Below are 14118 nucleotides of genomic sequence, written 5' to 3' on the forward strand. Positions count from 1 at the left end.
GGGAGAAGAATTCACATTTTTGGATCATTGGAATCTCTTCTAGATTGGAAGTGACCTGTACGAGAAGCACGGATTGCACCTGAATTGGAAGGGGACTAATAGAGAGGAACCTTGATTATCTGAACAAGGTGGGCGGGCACTATTTCGTTAGGATAATTGATTAATCGGTTAAATGATTTACTGTGGGGCTCGGAGTTTTCTGTGAAGTCTGCTCCCCGCTCAGGAGACTAGGCAGCAGCACATAGCGCGAGCCTCTGCCCCCAAACCCCGCACCCCCGTCCATCCCCAGCTACTGCCAACCGGCCCTTCCCCATCTGGCACACCCCCACCCCCCCCAGAGTCGGGACCGGTGGGTGTGGCAGCCAGACTGTACTTCAACAGTATGACTGCTGCTGCCTTTGTGGGGTAAGTCTCCAAATAGCACGCATGTGCACGTGCGCACACAAAAGTTTTTCTCCGGTTCCACCTCTGCCGTGTACAGGTCAATGTTGGAGAGATTATCTGGGGAAGGGGGAGTTTAGGGTTCACCCCTATGTAGTACTCCGGGGAAGGTGTGGGGGAAGAGAGAGACAGGATGAGAAGTCAGTCATTTGGAGACGGTGCCTGGACTGACAAGGACTGTTCTCGGCAGGATTTCAGTGAGCTGCGTTCATTTTTAATCATTGTACCTGTCAACAAAAGATGGGGTCAGGGTTGAAACAGCTCTTTGACGTACTGTTTCTATCGGGACCTTGAGACACCCTTCGGATAAACCAAAATTTGGATATTTGCATAATCAAGGGAGATTTGCTAAAGCTGCTCAGGAAAGAGATTAATTTGAGACTGGTACAGTTGAGAAAAGAAACTAGTCAAAACAGTTAGGGCAGGCAGGGACACAGCAGAGAATGAGGTAGGACTGATAAATTAAACTGCATTTATTTCAGTGCAAGAGGCCTAACGGGGAAGGCAGATGAACTCAGAGGCATGGTTAGGAACATGGGGCTGGGATATCATAGCAATTACAGAAACATGGCTCAGGGATGGACAGGACTGGCAGCTTAATGTTCCAGAATACAAATGCTATAGGAAGAACAGAAAGGGAGGCAAGAGAGGAAGGGGAGTGGCATTTTTGATCAGGAATAGCTGTATTGAGGGAAGATATTCCCAGATATACATCCAGGGAAGTTACTTGGGTTGAACTGAGAAATAAGAAAGGGATGATCACCTTATTGGGATTGTATTATAGACCCCCTAATAGTCAGAGGCAAATTGAGAAACAAACTTGTAAGGAGATCTCAGCTATCTCTAGGAAAATTAAAATCTCCTACTATAACCACCCTATTATTCTTAATCGACTGGAACTGCCATTGTGTTAATGGTTTAAATGGAGAGGAATTTGTTATGTACTTATAAGAAATTTTGATTCAATATATGAATGCACCTAATAGAGAAGGTGCAAAACTTGACCTACTCTTGGGAAATAAGGTGGGGTAAGTGACTGAGGTATCAATGGGGTAGCACTTTGGGGCCAGCAAACAAAATTCTGTCAGTTTTATAATAGTGATGGAAAAGGATAGACCAGATCTAAAAGTTGAAGTTCTAAGTTGGAGGAAGGCTAATTTTAACAGTATTAGGCAAGAGCTTTCAAAATCTGATTGGGAGCAGATGTTCGCAGATAAAGGGACGCCTTCAGAAATGAGATATGAGTGTCCAGAGACAGTATATTCCTGTTAGGGTGAAAGGAAAGGCTGGTAGGTATAGGGAATGTTGGATGACTAAAGAAATTGATGGTTTGGTTTAGAAAAAGAAGGAAGCATATAGACAGGATAGACAGGATCGATTGAGTGAATCCAAAGGCAGTATACTTAAGAGGGAAATCAGGAGGGCAAAAAGAGAACATGAGACAGCTTTGGCAAATAGGGTTAAGGAGAATCCAAAGGGCTTTTATAAATACATTAAGGACAAAAGGGTAACTAGGGATTGAATAGGACTCCTCAAAGATCAGAGCTGAAAATGTGTTGCTGGAAAAGCGCAGCAGGTCAGGCAGCATCCAAGGAGCAGGAGAATCGACGTTTCGGGCATGAGCCCTTCTTCATTAGCTAATGCCCGAAACATCGATTCTCCTGCTCCTTGGATGCTGCCTGACCTGCTGCGCTTTTCCAGCAACACATTTTCAGCTCTGATCTTCAGCATCTGCAGTCCTCACTTTCTCCTCAAAGATCAGCAAGGCGGCCTTTGTGTGGAACCGCAGGAGATTGGGCAGATACTAAACGAGTGTTTTGCATCAGTATCTACTGTGGAAAAGGACGTGGAAGATATAGAATGTAGGGAAATAGATGGAGATATCTTGAAAAATGTCCATATTACAGAGGATGAAGGGCTGAATGTCTTGAAACGCATAAAAGTGGATAAATCCCCAGGACCTGATCAGGTGTACCCTAGAACTGTGTGGGAAGTTAGGGAAGTGATTGCTCGGCTCTTTTCTGAGATATTTGTAACATCGATAGTCACAGGTGAGGTGCTGGAAGATGAGAGATTGGCTAAAGTGGTACCACTGTTTAAGAAGGATGGTAAGGACAAGCCAGGGAACTTGTGAGCCTGACGTCAGTGGTGGGCAAGTTGTTGGAGGGAATCCTGAGGGACAAGATGTACATGTATTTGGAAAGGCATGAACTGCTTAGGGATAGGCAACGTGGTTTTGTGTGTGGGAAATCATGTCTCACAAACTTGATTGAGTTTTTTGAAGAAGTAACAAAGAGGATTGATGAGGGTAGAGTAATGGACGTGATCTATATGGACTTCAGTAAGGCATTCGACAAGGTTCCCCATGGGACACTGGTTAGCAAGGTTAGATCTCAGGAATATAGGGAGAACTAGCCATTTGGATTTAGAACTAACTCAAAGGTAGAAGACAGAGAGTGGCGGTGGAGGGTTGTTTTTCAGACTGGAGGCCTCTGACCAGTGGAGTGCCACAAGGATCGGTGCTGGGTCCACTACTTTTTGTCGTATATGTAAATGATTTAGATGTGAGCAAAAGAGGTATAGTTATTAAGTTTGCAGATGACACCAAAATTGGAGGTGTAGTAGACAGCAAAGAAGGTTACCTCAGATTACAACAGGATCTTAATCAGATGGGCTAATTGGCTAAGAAGTGGCAGATGGAATTTAATTTAGATAAATGTGAGGTGCTGCATTTTGGGAAAGCAAATCTTAGCAGGACTTATACATTTAATGGTAAGGTCCTGGGGAATGTTGCTGAACGAAGGACCTTTGAGTGCAGATTCAAAGCTCCTTGAAAGTGGTGTCGCAGGTAGATAGGACAGTGAAAAAGGCGATTGGCATGCTTTCCTTTATTGGTCAGAGTATTGAGTACAGTCGGGAAGTCATGTTGCGGTTGTACAGGATATTGGTTAGGCCACTGTTGAAATATTGCATGCAATTCTGGTCTCCTTCCAATCGGAAAGATATTGTGAAACTTGAAAGGGTTCAGAAAAGATTTACAAGGATGTTGCCAAGGTTGGAGGATTTGAGCTACAGGCTTGGGGCTGTTTTCCCTAGTGCATCGGAGGCTGAGGGGTGCTCTTATAGAGGTTTACAAAATTATGAGGGGCATGGATAGGGTAAATAAGCAAAGTCTTTTCTCTGCAGCTGGTGAGTCCAGAACTAGAGGGTATAGGTTTAGGGTGAGAGGGGAAAGATATAAAAGAGACCTAAGGGGCAATTTTTCACACAGAGGGTGGTATGGGTATGGAATGAGCTGCCAGAGGAACTGGTGGAGGCTGGTACAATTGCAACGTTGAAAAGGCATCTGGATGGATATATGAATAGGAAGAGTTTTGAGGAATATGGGCCAGGTGCTGGCAGATGGGACTAGATTGGGTTGGGATATTTGGTCGGCATGGACAGGTTGGACCAAAGGGTCTGTTTCAATGCTGTACATCTCTATGACTCTGAGGGGGTATGGATCGGATAAATAGACAAAGTCTCTTCCCTGGGGTTGGGGAAGAGACTAGAACTAGAGGGCATAGGTTTAGGGTTAGAGGGGAAAGATATAAAGGAGACCTAATGGGCAACTCTTTCATGCAGAGGGTGGTATGTGTATGGAATGAGCTGCCAGAGGAAGTGGTGGAGGCTGGTACAATTGCAACATTTAAAAGGCATCTGGATGGATATATGAATAGGAGGAGTTTTGAGGAATCTGGGCCGGGTGCTGGCAGATAGGACTAGATTGGGTTGGGATATCTGATCGGCATGGGTAAGTTGTTTCCATGCTATACATCTCTATGACTCTCTAGTTCTGACAGGTAACAATATTTTGTTTGCTATCTGCTTTTGAAATACTTAAAATACTAATATAATTGACTTTTAAGGAACTTTCACAAATATTACTTTTACTTACTTTTCAACATCCCTCCTTTGGCTTTCCTCTCATTCTGATCTTGTTTTCCTTTTTGTCCAAGTAAATAACTCCTTGTCTGTAAGACTCCAAAATTGCAAATTGCTCAGTGTCGAAACCAGATTTTGTAATTGATATTAACACCAATACCATTTAAAGGGTGCTTTAGTTTGCGGGCTTCATTTCACCAGCTGTGAAGGCCTGTCATCTGCAAACTAGAGAACATCGGAAATGTTACTGTTATCTATTGCTCAAAGTGCATAAGCCAGGTTTTTGCAGCATTGCAGTTCTCTCCACAGTCAAATCAGTTCATTATTCTAGAGTTATTTTGAAACCTAAGAACAATCACAACTACCTTTCTTCACAGTAAAACAGCACTGAAATTCTTCCTTACTCTTCCGCTGCAGTGAGTACAAAGATTTCATGTACTTTGTCTCAAAGATTTTGAATAATCCATTCAGCTGTTACCCATGTGTGCTGCATTCAACATTGTTGACCATGCAATTTTGCTCCACTGCCTCTTCTTCATCATAGATCCTCTGATGTGAAGCTGCACAAATGTTTCCACATTACTGTGCAAAGGAGCTAACACGTCTTATCACACTCAAGATCCCATCTCGATCCATCCTTGGCCACCTTTTCTTTGTCTACATGGTGACTTGGTGACATCATCCATAAACCTTGATTAGCTTCTATACAAGCTGTTCATGATATCCAGTTTTCATTCTCCATCTGTTCCCTTGCCTGAATGATTGTGCCAGTCCTGGCAGACTGTGCATCATATTAAAGATCTAACCATCACTTTCAGCTCTCATGCTACTGACTAGTAGACTGTAACTATTGGAATGCTGTAAGGATCAGAACTCCAGCCTCAACCTACAGCAATGACTTTGACAAAGAAATCAAGAATAATTTATTCAAATTGGTTGAGACAAATGCTTAATGGAATGTAAATGATGAAAAGGACGAAGAGAGGCTGCAAAGTGATATAGAAATAGATGTTGCGATCCTAGCTGATACTATTACCAGGCAAGTCAGATTCCAGACAGGCTTAATAGATAATTTTTTTCAAAGTTAATATGGTCTTGTGCTGAAACATAACCACACAAATTTGCACTTATGGTTTTAATAAGAGAAGGTTATTATACAGAACAAATAAAGATAAAATAAAACAAATAAAGCTATTTACATCTCATACAATTTGAAATACATGGTAGAACAAGATACAAGGAAATCTATTTACAACACCATCACTTTACTAGAAAGAGTGTTCCCTTTTCTATCACATCTATAGCTTTGACATAACTTTTTTTTTCAATTCATAGTCATTAGAGCTTGATGGCCTCTTTCTTGATTATTCACACAACTGAGCTTAAAATTTCTTCGCTTCAAGTAACCCCTTCAGGAACTGATCAAACATTTCTGATCTGGAATTTTTCAAACAAAACCCTTAGCGGTAACTATTTCCTAACTGTTCTGAACTAACTCCTTTCATTTATAAGCTGCCTAAAAGCTTTCCAATCTCTGGGAAACCTAAACTAAGCTAAGCTAAAACAATTCTTCTAAATAAAAGCAATCAAATGCTTTTCAATGTTTGGTCTCTCTGGTAATTTTTTTTAAAACAGTAGAAATTCCTTCCATCAGTCTGGGAGTGCCCCATGTTAGCTGCTTTTGGATACCATGACTTGGAGGTGCTGGTGTTGGACTGGGGTGGACAAAGTTAAAAGTCACAATACCAGGTTATAGTCCAACAGGTTACTTGGAAGCACTCGCTTTTGGAATGGCTAATTTCTACTCATTCAAAATCTAAACTCTAAAGTAAATAATATTAATGTGCATAAATCACACACCTTACATTGCAGAGATTGAGTGGACAGCAAGATGGCAGATGGAGTAGACTGTGGAGAAATGAGTTTTTTCACTTCTGTACTAAGAATGAGAAGAATATTTTCTTAAATTTTTGATTGTTGATGTTCAAAGAGATTTTAGTATTCTTTTACAAGGAACAGAGAAACTTAACGTGAAAATGCAGCAAGCAGTCAGGAAATTGAATGGCATATTGGCCTTTTTTGAAAAGGAACAGGAATGAGGAGGATTGCTATAGTTGCACAAAGTTTTGGTTAGATTACTTAAAGATTACTTAATCTCACTTCTGTAATATAATTTGCCTTCATCCTTGCCCACAACTCATCTGCTAAAGATGTCATTGATGTCTTTGTCATCTTCAGACCCAACTATTTAGGTGCACATCCTCCAACCTCATTAAAGCACAGGAAGTTAACATGCATGTGCAGTAAGCAGTTAGGAAGGTAACAGGTATATTAGCTTTTGTCACATAAGGAATGAAGAGTAAAGAGGTCTTGCTTCAATTATATGTAGCACTGGTATCTGAACTGTGTATTTTTGATTTTGTTGCCCATAGAATGATATTCTAGCCCTTGAGAGAGTGCAGTTATGATTCACCAGACTGGTTCCTGGGATGAAGAGATTGTACAGTAAAGAGGCATTGAGAAGATTAAACTCTTCCTGATAGTTTAGAAGAATGAGAGATTATTTAACAAAAAAAACATAAAATTTTAAAGGGTGTGACAGGGTAGATGCTGAAAACCTCTTTCTTTTTTTGGGAAATCTAGAACCTGGGATTGCAGGCTCAGGATAAGGGTTTGATCATTTAGGACTGAGAAGAGGGGAAATTTCATAATTCAGTTGTGAATATTTGGAACTGAAGACCATAGAGAGCTGTGAAAGCTCAGTCTTTTAGTATATTCAAGACTGAAGTTAAAAAGTTTTGCTTTGATACTGCTGCAGTGAAGAGATAAGGAAAATGCAGAAAGGTGAAATTGCAGAATGTTAGCCATGACTATATTGAATAGCAGAGCAGGCTTGAAGGGCCAAATAGCCTACGCTGCTTATATATTTTATGGCCTTAACTTCAGATTATCCAACACTCTGCCATTCATATCCTATCCCACATCAGATTCTGCTTGCACATCACTTCAATCCTTGCCAACTGGCTCCTAGTTCTGGAACATTCCATGTTTAGAATTCTCAATTTCATGGCCAGTCCTATTTTTACACCGCCTTCCCTTACCCACACTAGTGTCTCAATTTCCCTGATTCCGGTTTCACTTCAATTTATCATTGTAGGCCCTACTTTCAGCCACCTAAGTCCCATATCATGGAATTACCTTAAGTCTTTCAAACTTTTCACCTTTTGGAGTCCTCCTCTTTGAAGAAGTGACTGGTCCCCACTTCTTAGAATGTCTTTGTTTGCTCTCTGTCCATTGTTTCCTTGTGCTTCCACAAAGCTCCTTTGATGTTTCTTTTATATTAAAGTATAAAACAGCAAATTCTTAATTTTTATTACACTTCCTTGGACATTATAATTTCTCTACTCAGTAATGCAGACTGCCTTTAGTCACCAACCTACAGATTTCTTTTATCGTATACTTTTTTGCGTTGCTGTCAGTTAACTATTGAACAGCAGAGATGTTTAAAAGATGTTGCTGACAGAAGTGAGTTTGACTCATTGGTGAGAAATTCTAGTCTGTTAACCAAATTAGTAAATATAGAATGAACCAATAGTAAAATTAAAAGTATTTTACATAGGTAATCATTATTTGATCATCAAATATTTAGAATTATTTTGAAAACACATTTATTTTAGCTGTGTCTAGCTGATACTTGCAGAGCCATTTCCATTCAGTGAATAATTTCTGTGGAAAGTAACTGCTAATCATCTTCATCTTTCATCCTTAATAACTGCCCACAGCATCTACAGAGAGAAGTCCAGATGGTAAAAGAAACACTGCAGGCAATGTTGAAACAGCTTTTGCCCGATGAAGAAGAAAAGGAGTTAGGAGATTTTATAATCAACCAGCTGGTGACTAAGAAAGTAATTATTTGAAGGCAAATGTGTCTGATGTTGGCTTATGACATTCCATTTGACAATAGTCTTGTTAACTGTGTCATGTCTTGGCAAATCCTGAAGTCAAATTCATTAATTACAAAATATATAACTTGGTTACTAATAATGCACTTAATTTAGTTTTCAAAAGTTCAAAGGCCAGTATTTAAATTTAATAGTTTAACATTTGCTGCTTTGTATCAATAACTTTTTTAATATCACCTTAAAGCAAAGGAGATATTTATACACTGAAATACAATACAGCGCAGGAACAGGCCATTTGGCCCACCTAGCCTATGCAGATTCCCAGCCTTATTTAGACCTGCTACTTATTGCCTATGCATGGTTTCTATCCCTCTGTCCACCTCCCATTCAAGCGCCTATTAAGATATGCCTTCAACATTGCTAACGTGCCCGCTTCCACCACCTCCACTGACAGTATTTTCCAGGCACCCACCACCTCCATGTGAAAGGTTCAAGGTGAGAGGGGGGTAAATTTGGGAGAACTGTAGGGAAAACCTGTGTCCCCTTGTAGTTGACCTTACCACCATGTGAAAAGGCCTCTGACTATCCACGTATGCCTGTCATAATTTTATAGATCTCTGTCAGGTCACCCCTCAATCTCTGTTTTTCCAGTGAAACAATCTGACTTTATCCAACCTTTCTTCAGGACCTAAACCGTCCAGGCAACATCCTAGTAAACCTTCTTGCACCCGCTCCAAAGCATCACGTCCTTCTGGTAGTGTGGCAGCACGAACTGTACACAGTATTCTAAATGTGTCTGAACTAAAATTATATTACAGCTGTACAAAACTTGCCAACTTTTACATTTGATAGACCAGCCACTTTTTTGACCACCTTATCAACCTGTGTCGCCTGTGAACCTATATGCCCAGATCCCTCCAGATTTCAATTTTCCTAAGGGGTCTGCCATTATTGTAAAATTCACACCTGAGTTTGGTCTTCAAAATGCATCACCTCACATTTGTCCAGATTAAACTCCATCTGCCGTTTCTCTGCCCAAATCTGCACTCAATCTGTATCCCACTGTATCTTTGACAATCATCCTCACTATCTGCAATCCACCTATTTTAAGTGTTATCCACAAATCTAATTATCAGACCAGCCCCTGCGGAACACCACCAATTACCAATCTCCATTCAAAAAGTACCCTTCCACCAAAACACACTCTTCTATGACCTCGCCAGTTTTGTATCCATCTAGCCAGCTCACCCCACATTCCTTACGATTGTCTAATACAAGAAACAAAGATAGAAGAATCCAGTTTTTTCTACATGCAAACAAATGGAAACATTTAAAATATATCTGCTCTTCTAAAAGGTAACATTTTTAAAAGGTAATCAATTTTCTTTGTTGTAAACCCAAGGTAAAGCAGTGCCGTGTTACACACAGACAAAACATAAATAAAAAATTTCTTTTTGCAAGATCGCAAAACGTAGCTCCCTAGTTTGCAGCATAAGGAGGCAGATAATCCAGTTGGTGCCATTAAGAATACATCGTGCTGTATTCATAATATATCTATTAAGTTAGCTTCAGGATTGAATATGGGCCCATAATGTAATGCCTGCATGCATCAAGGACAAGCTAATTAGTCTTTTAAAACAGCCTGAAGAATATTCTGATAGCATTCGTAAACATAACTTGCCTTGAAATAAAAGTTCAGTTGTAATGCACAAGGGCACTGTATACAGAAAAGAAAGACTACATTCTCTCCATATTTTATATAGTGTTTGCTTTTGGTCTGGATTTAAAGCCATTTCATAATTTCTAATTGAAGCAAAAGCTATGAGTAGCACTTCAAATAGTCCCAGCAGTGATTGACAGACCAATATTCATATGTTGATTTAGACAGCAGAAGGCTGGTAGAGGCTTACAAGTGTATTATCATAAATTTGTAATTTACATAAACACTAGTTTCCACCTTTCTCTTCTGCACCCTTTCACATGTCCAGAAGCCAACCTCACCACTAGGAAAAACCCAGTTCTGCTTTTTAAGAACTACCACCAAATCACCCATGTCACAAGTTTTAAAAAAAACAAGCTACAAACAATGTTCACCAGGGTTAGTCAACAATGGAAGGATAGTGAAAGAGGGAGGGGCTAAATTAAAACCAAGTTGGAAGGGGAAATAATACACCCAAGCATCATGGTACTCATCTTTCTGTAAATGCCTCAAGGGTGCATAAGAACCTAACTCTCTTTTATTTAATAAACCACCACCACACCACCCATGTCTCTATCTAAATTAGCCAGCATTTCCTACTAGGTACCAGGTTTACCCTTAAAGGAGCATGCATTTCTAACATTGACAGGCAGCACTCAGAATATCAGCTGGTATCAAAAGATGTATATTTTCCATATCAACATGGAATGATATCAGCCCCTAATGTTGAAAGTTCAATGTTAAAACAAAAAATTAATAGAGTATACTGTTCTTGGGGTTACAAGCTATAACAAAGGACAAAATGTTTTGTTCGGCAATGGCAGTGCAAATTTACATCTCATTTGTTTAGGGTATATTGTCTATTGTCATGAAATTACACAGTTGCAGGCTTATTTTGTGCATGTTCAAGAAGCAGAATAAATTTTGTGGCTGGATTGGTAAGAAATCACATTACTGCCATCACCTTATGGGATCAAAATTCTTAGATACAGATTTAAAGGAAACCCAGACAGGCATTCATTCCTTGCAAGCCAGAAGCATTACTTGGGCACTTGGTCTGAACACCTTGTCTAGGCAAGGGTAGAAAAGCCAGACTTCCACCTTTCCGTAGACAGTTTCCTTGACCCATGCTCATTACATTCCAACCTCCCTCACTTGATCATCCTCTCTTTCCAATGCATCAGTCCACATCTGTGAGGCAGCAGTGCTAACCACTGAGCCACCGTGGGGCGGCATGGTGGCTCAGTGGTTAGCACTGCTGCCTCTCAGTGCCAGAGACCCGGATTCGATTCCCGGCTCGGGCAACTGCCTGTGTGGAGTTTGGACATTCTCCCAGTGTCTGCGTGGGTTTCCTCCGGGTGCTCCGGTTTCCTCCCACAGTCCAAAGATGTGCAGGTCAGGTGAATTGGCCATGCTAAATTGTCCATAGTGCTAGGTGGATTAGTCATGGATAAATGTAGGGAAATAGGTGGGTTGCTGTTCGGAGGGTTGGTGTGGACGTGTTGAGCTAAAGGGCCTGTTTCCACACTGTAGGGAATCTAATCTAATCTTCCAACAAATGATGAGACTTGCAATTGAAATTCCTATCTGGCATCCCTCTCCACTTACACATTCACATTGCTTGATACCCTTATGAGTGCCACTTCGTATGACTACATAGTGCCTTACCCTTGGAAGCACAGGACGTCATTAATTTTCCTTTGCACTTGTGCCAGCTTCTGGCAAGGATACCAAAGCCACTAACCTCTGCTGCAACCTCGACCCACTCCACATTGGGAAGGCAAGAAGGTCTCCTGCTGACATTCCTGGAAAACAGAATATCCATGTTCTTGGGTGGCTTGAGAGAGAAACTGCTCTCTGATATGAGATGTTAGCAGCTTCAGGGATCCAGATGGTGCATGAACAGGTGTTGACAGCAATTGTTATTCTCAAACCTTCAGATAATGAGAATGATGCACCTAATTGCAGTAGATGAATGCCTGTCTGTGTGCTTTTTAATTGTGACACTTGAGCCTTCAACCCAGGAGTGCAAACTCCCTGCCTATCCCTCCTGCAAGATTTGCTCATACCTTGACTATGAATAACTAAATAACTAGTTGCAGTGTGAATCTCACATTGCCAGTCATCCTACCTACAAGCGAAAGTCTTGAGTGCTTCCAGTTATGTTTCCAACAATTATAGAGTTACCAGATGATTCCACTCTAAGCATCCATAATGTTCTATATTTACATAGTTGTATATATACCATTACAGATGAATTCACATTCTCTGATCACATTCATCAATTCCAACTTTTACACATAACTTGATAATGAGACTAAGAAAGGATCAAATGTGTTAGTGAGAGATATACAGAAGAGACAAGGCACAGGACACTTTTATGGAAGTAATTTCAAAGAATTGAAAGGAATCTGATCAGTGGTTGCAGATATCAAGTAAAGCAATGGTAGAGCTGAAAATGTGTTGCTGGAAAAGCACAGCAGGTCAGGCAGCATCCAAGGAGCAGGAGAATCGACGTTTCTGGCATAAGCCCTTCTTCAGGAATGAGGAAAGTGTGTCCAGCAGGCTAAGATAAAAGGTAGGGAGGAGGGACTTGGGGGAGGGGCGTTGGAAATGCGATAGGTGGAAGGAGGTCAAGGTAAGGGTGATGGGCCGGAGTGGGGGTGGGGCCGGAGAGGTCAGGAAGAAGATTGCAGGTTAGGAAGGCGGTGCTGAGTTCGAGGGATTTGACTGAGACAAGGTAGGGGGGGAGGGGAAATGAGGAAACTGGAGAAATCCGAGTTCATCCCTTGTGGTTGGAGGGTTCCTAGGCGGAAGGTGAGGCGCTCTTCCTCCAACCGTCGTGTTGCTATGGTCTGGCGATGGAGGAGTCCAAGGACCTGCATGTCCTTGGTGGAGTGGGAGGGGGAGTTGAAGTGTTGAGCCATGGGACGGTTGGGATGGTTGGTCCGGGTGTCCCAGAGGTGTTCTCTGAAACGTTCCGCAAGTAGGCGGCCTGTCCCCCTAATATAGACAGGCCGCATGTGGCCTCCTCTATATTGGGGAGATAGGCCGCCTACTTGCGGAACGTTTCAGAGAACGCCTCTGGGACACACTGATCAACCAACCCTACCTTTTATCTTAGCCTGCTGGACACACTTTCCTCATTCCTGAAGAAGGACTCATGCCCGAAATGTCGATTCTCCTGTTCCTTGGATGCTGCCTGACTCTGCTGCGCTTTTCCAGCAACACATTTTTAGCTCTGATCTCCAGCATCTGCAGTCCTCACTTTCTCCTCAAAGCAATGGTAGAGCCATTTGCAGGAGAAGAGTTAGGTACAGAATGACAAAGTGGGAAAACAGCAGGAATTGGAATGTTTTCCCATTGATGGATTTGTCATGCACTGGGAATACTCTGTTCTTTTAAATCCATCACTCACTTGCTGCATCTTATTTGCTGGATAGGCGAGCTTTGAAGCATCAGAGCCATTCCTGATAAGTTTACTGCTGCTTAGCAGTTTTGCCATGGAAGTGTAGTATTTTTCTGCAAGAACATCTGATAGAACAACAACTAATAAAAGAAAGACTAGAGCATTTTTAATGTCCCAAAGTGCAACACTGTTGGTGAAATGTAGTCATTGACATAATATAGGAAGTGCAATAGCCAATTTATTCACAGCAAGTTCACATAAACAGCAATTAAATAATGAACACACAATTTGTTTTAGAGAGATTGGTTGAGGAACAAAGTGTTGGACTGGACAGTAGGGGTAACACCTCTGCTTTTCTTCAAATGGTACCATGAAATCCTTTCGGTCCATCTGAGAGAAATCTCAGTTTATTATCTCATCGGTAAGGTGGTATCACCCATAGTGCAATGATCCAGTGCACTGAATGCTAGCCTAAATTTTGTGATCAAGACAGCCTTGAACCTATTACCTCTGACTCGGGCATAAGTGCTATCTACTGAACCATAGATCACACTTAAACAATTACATATTTTTCTATATATAGAGCCAGAAAAGCAACACTGTTGTTTATTGACAATTGGAGTGAGGTATTGCTGTCAGTGTGAAGGAGCTAGTTCAGACCGCTCAGTCTGCACCACTCCTAGAACTAACTGCTACATAGTGGCAGAAGAAGGTGACTATCTCAAAAGGTGGGTGGTCAAGTT

General features: G+C 41.3%; 1 protein-coding gene across 1 annotated transcript in view; it reads left to right on the forward strand.

Annotated features, from left to right (window-relative positions):
• disc1 (DISC1 scaffold protein) overlaps nucleotides 1–11179 on the forward strand; it is a 131903-nt gene extending 120724 nt beyond the window's left edge. The window contains exon 14 of the mRNA XM_072559664.1: nucleotides 8146–11179. Coding sequence (XP_072415765.1) covers nucleotides 8146–8282 — 137 coding nt within the window. The 3' untranslated portion in view covers nucleotides 8283–11179. The remainder of the gene's footprint in view (nucleotides 1–8145) is intronic.
• The last annotated feature ends 2939 nt before the right edge of the window (nucleotides 11180–14118 follow it).

This window comes from Chiloscyllium punctatum, chromosome 3 (genome assembly GCF_047496795.1).
Source record: "Chiloscyllium punctatum isolate Juve2018m chromosome 3, sChiPun1.3, whole genome shotgun sequence".
In the NCBI taxonomy this organism is placed as follows: Eukaryota; Metazoa; Chordata; class Chondrichthyes; order Orectolobiformes; family Hemiscylliidae; genus Chiloscyllium; species Chiloscyllium punctatum.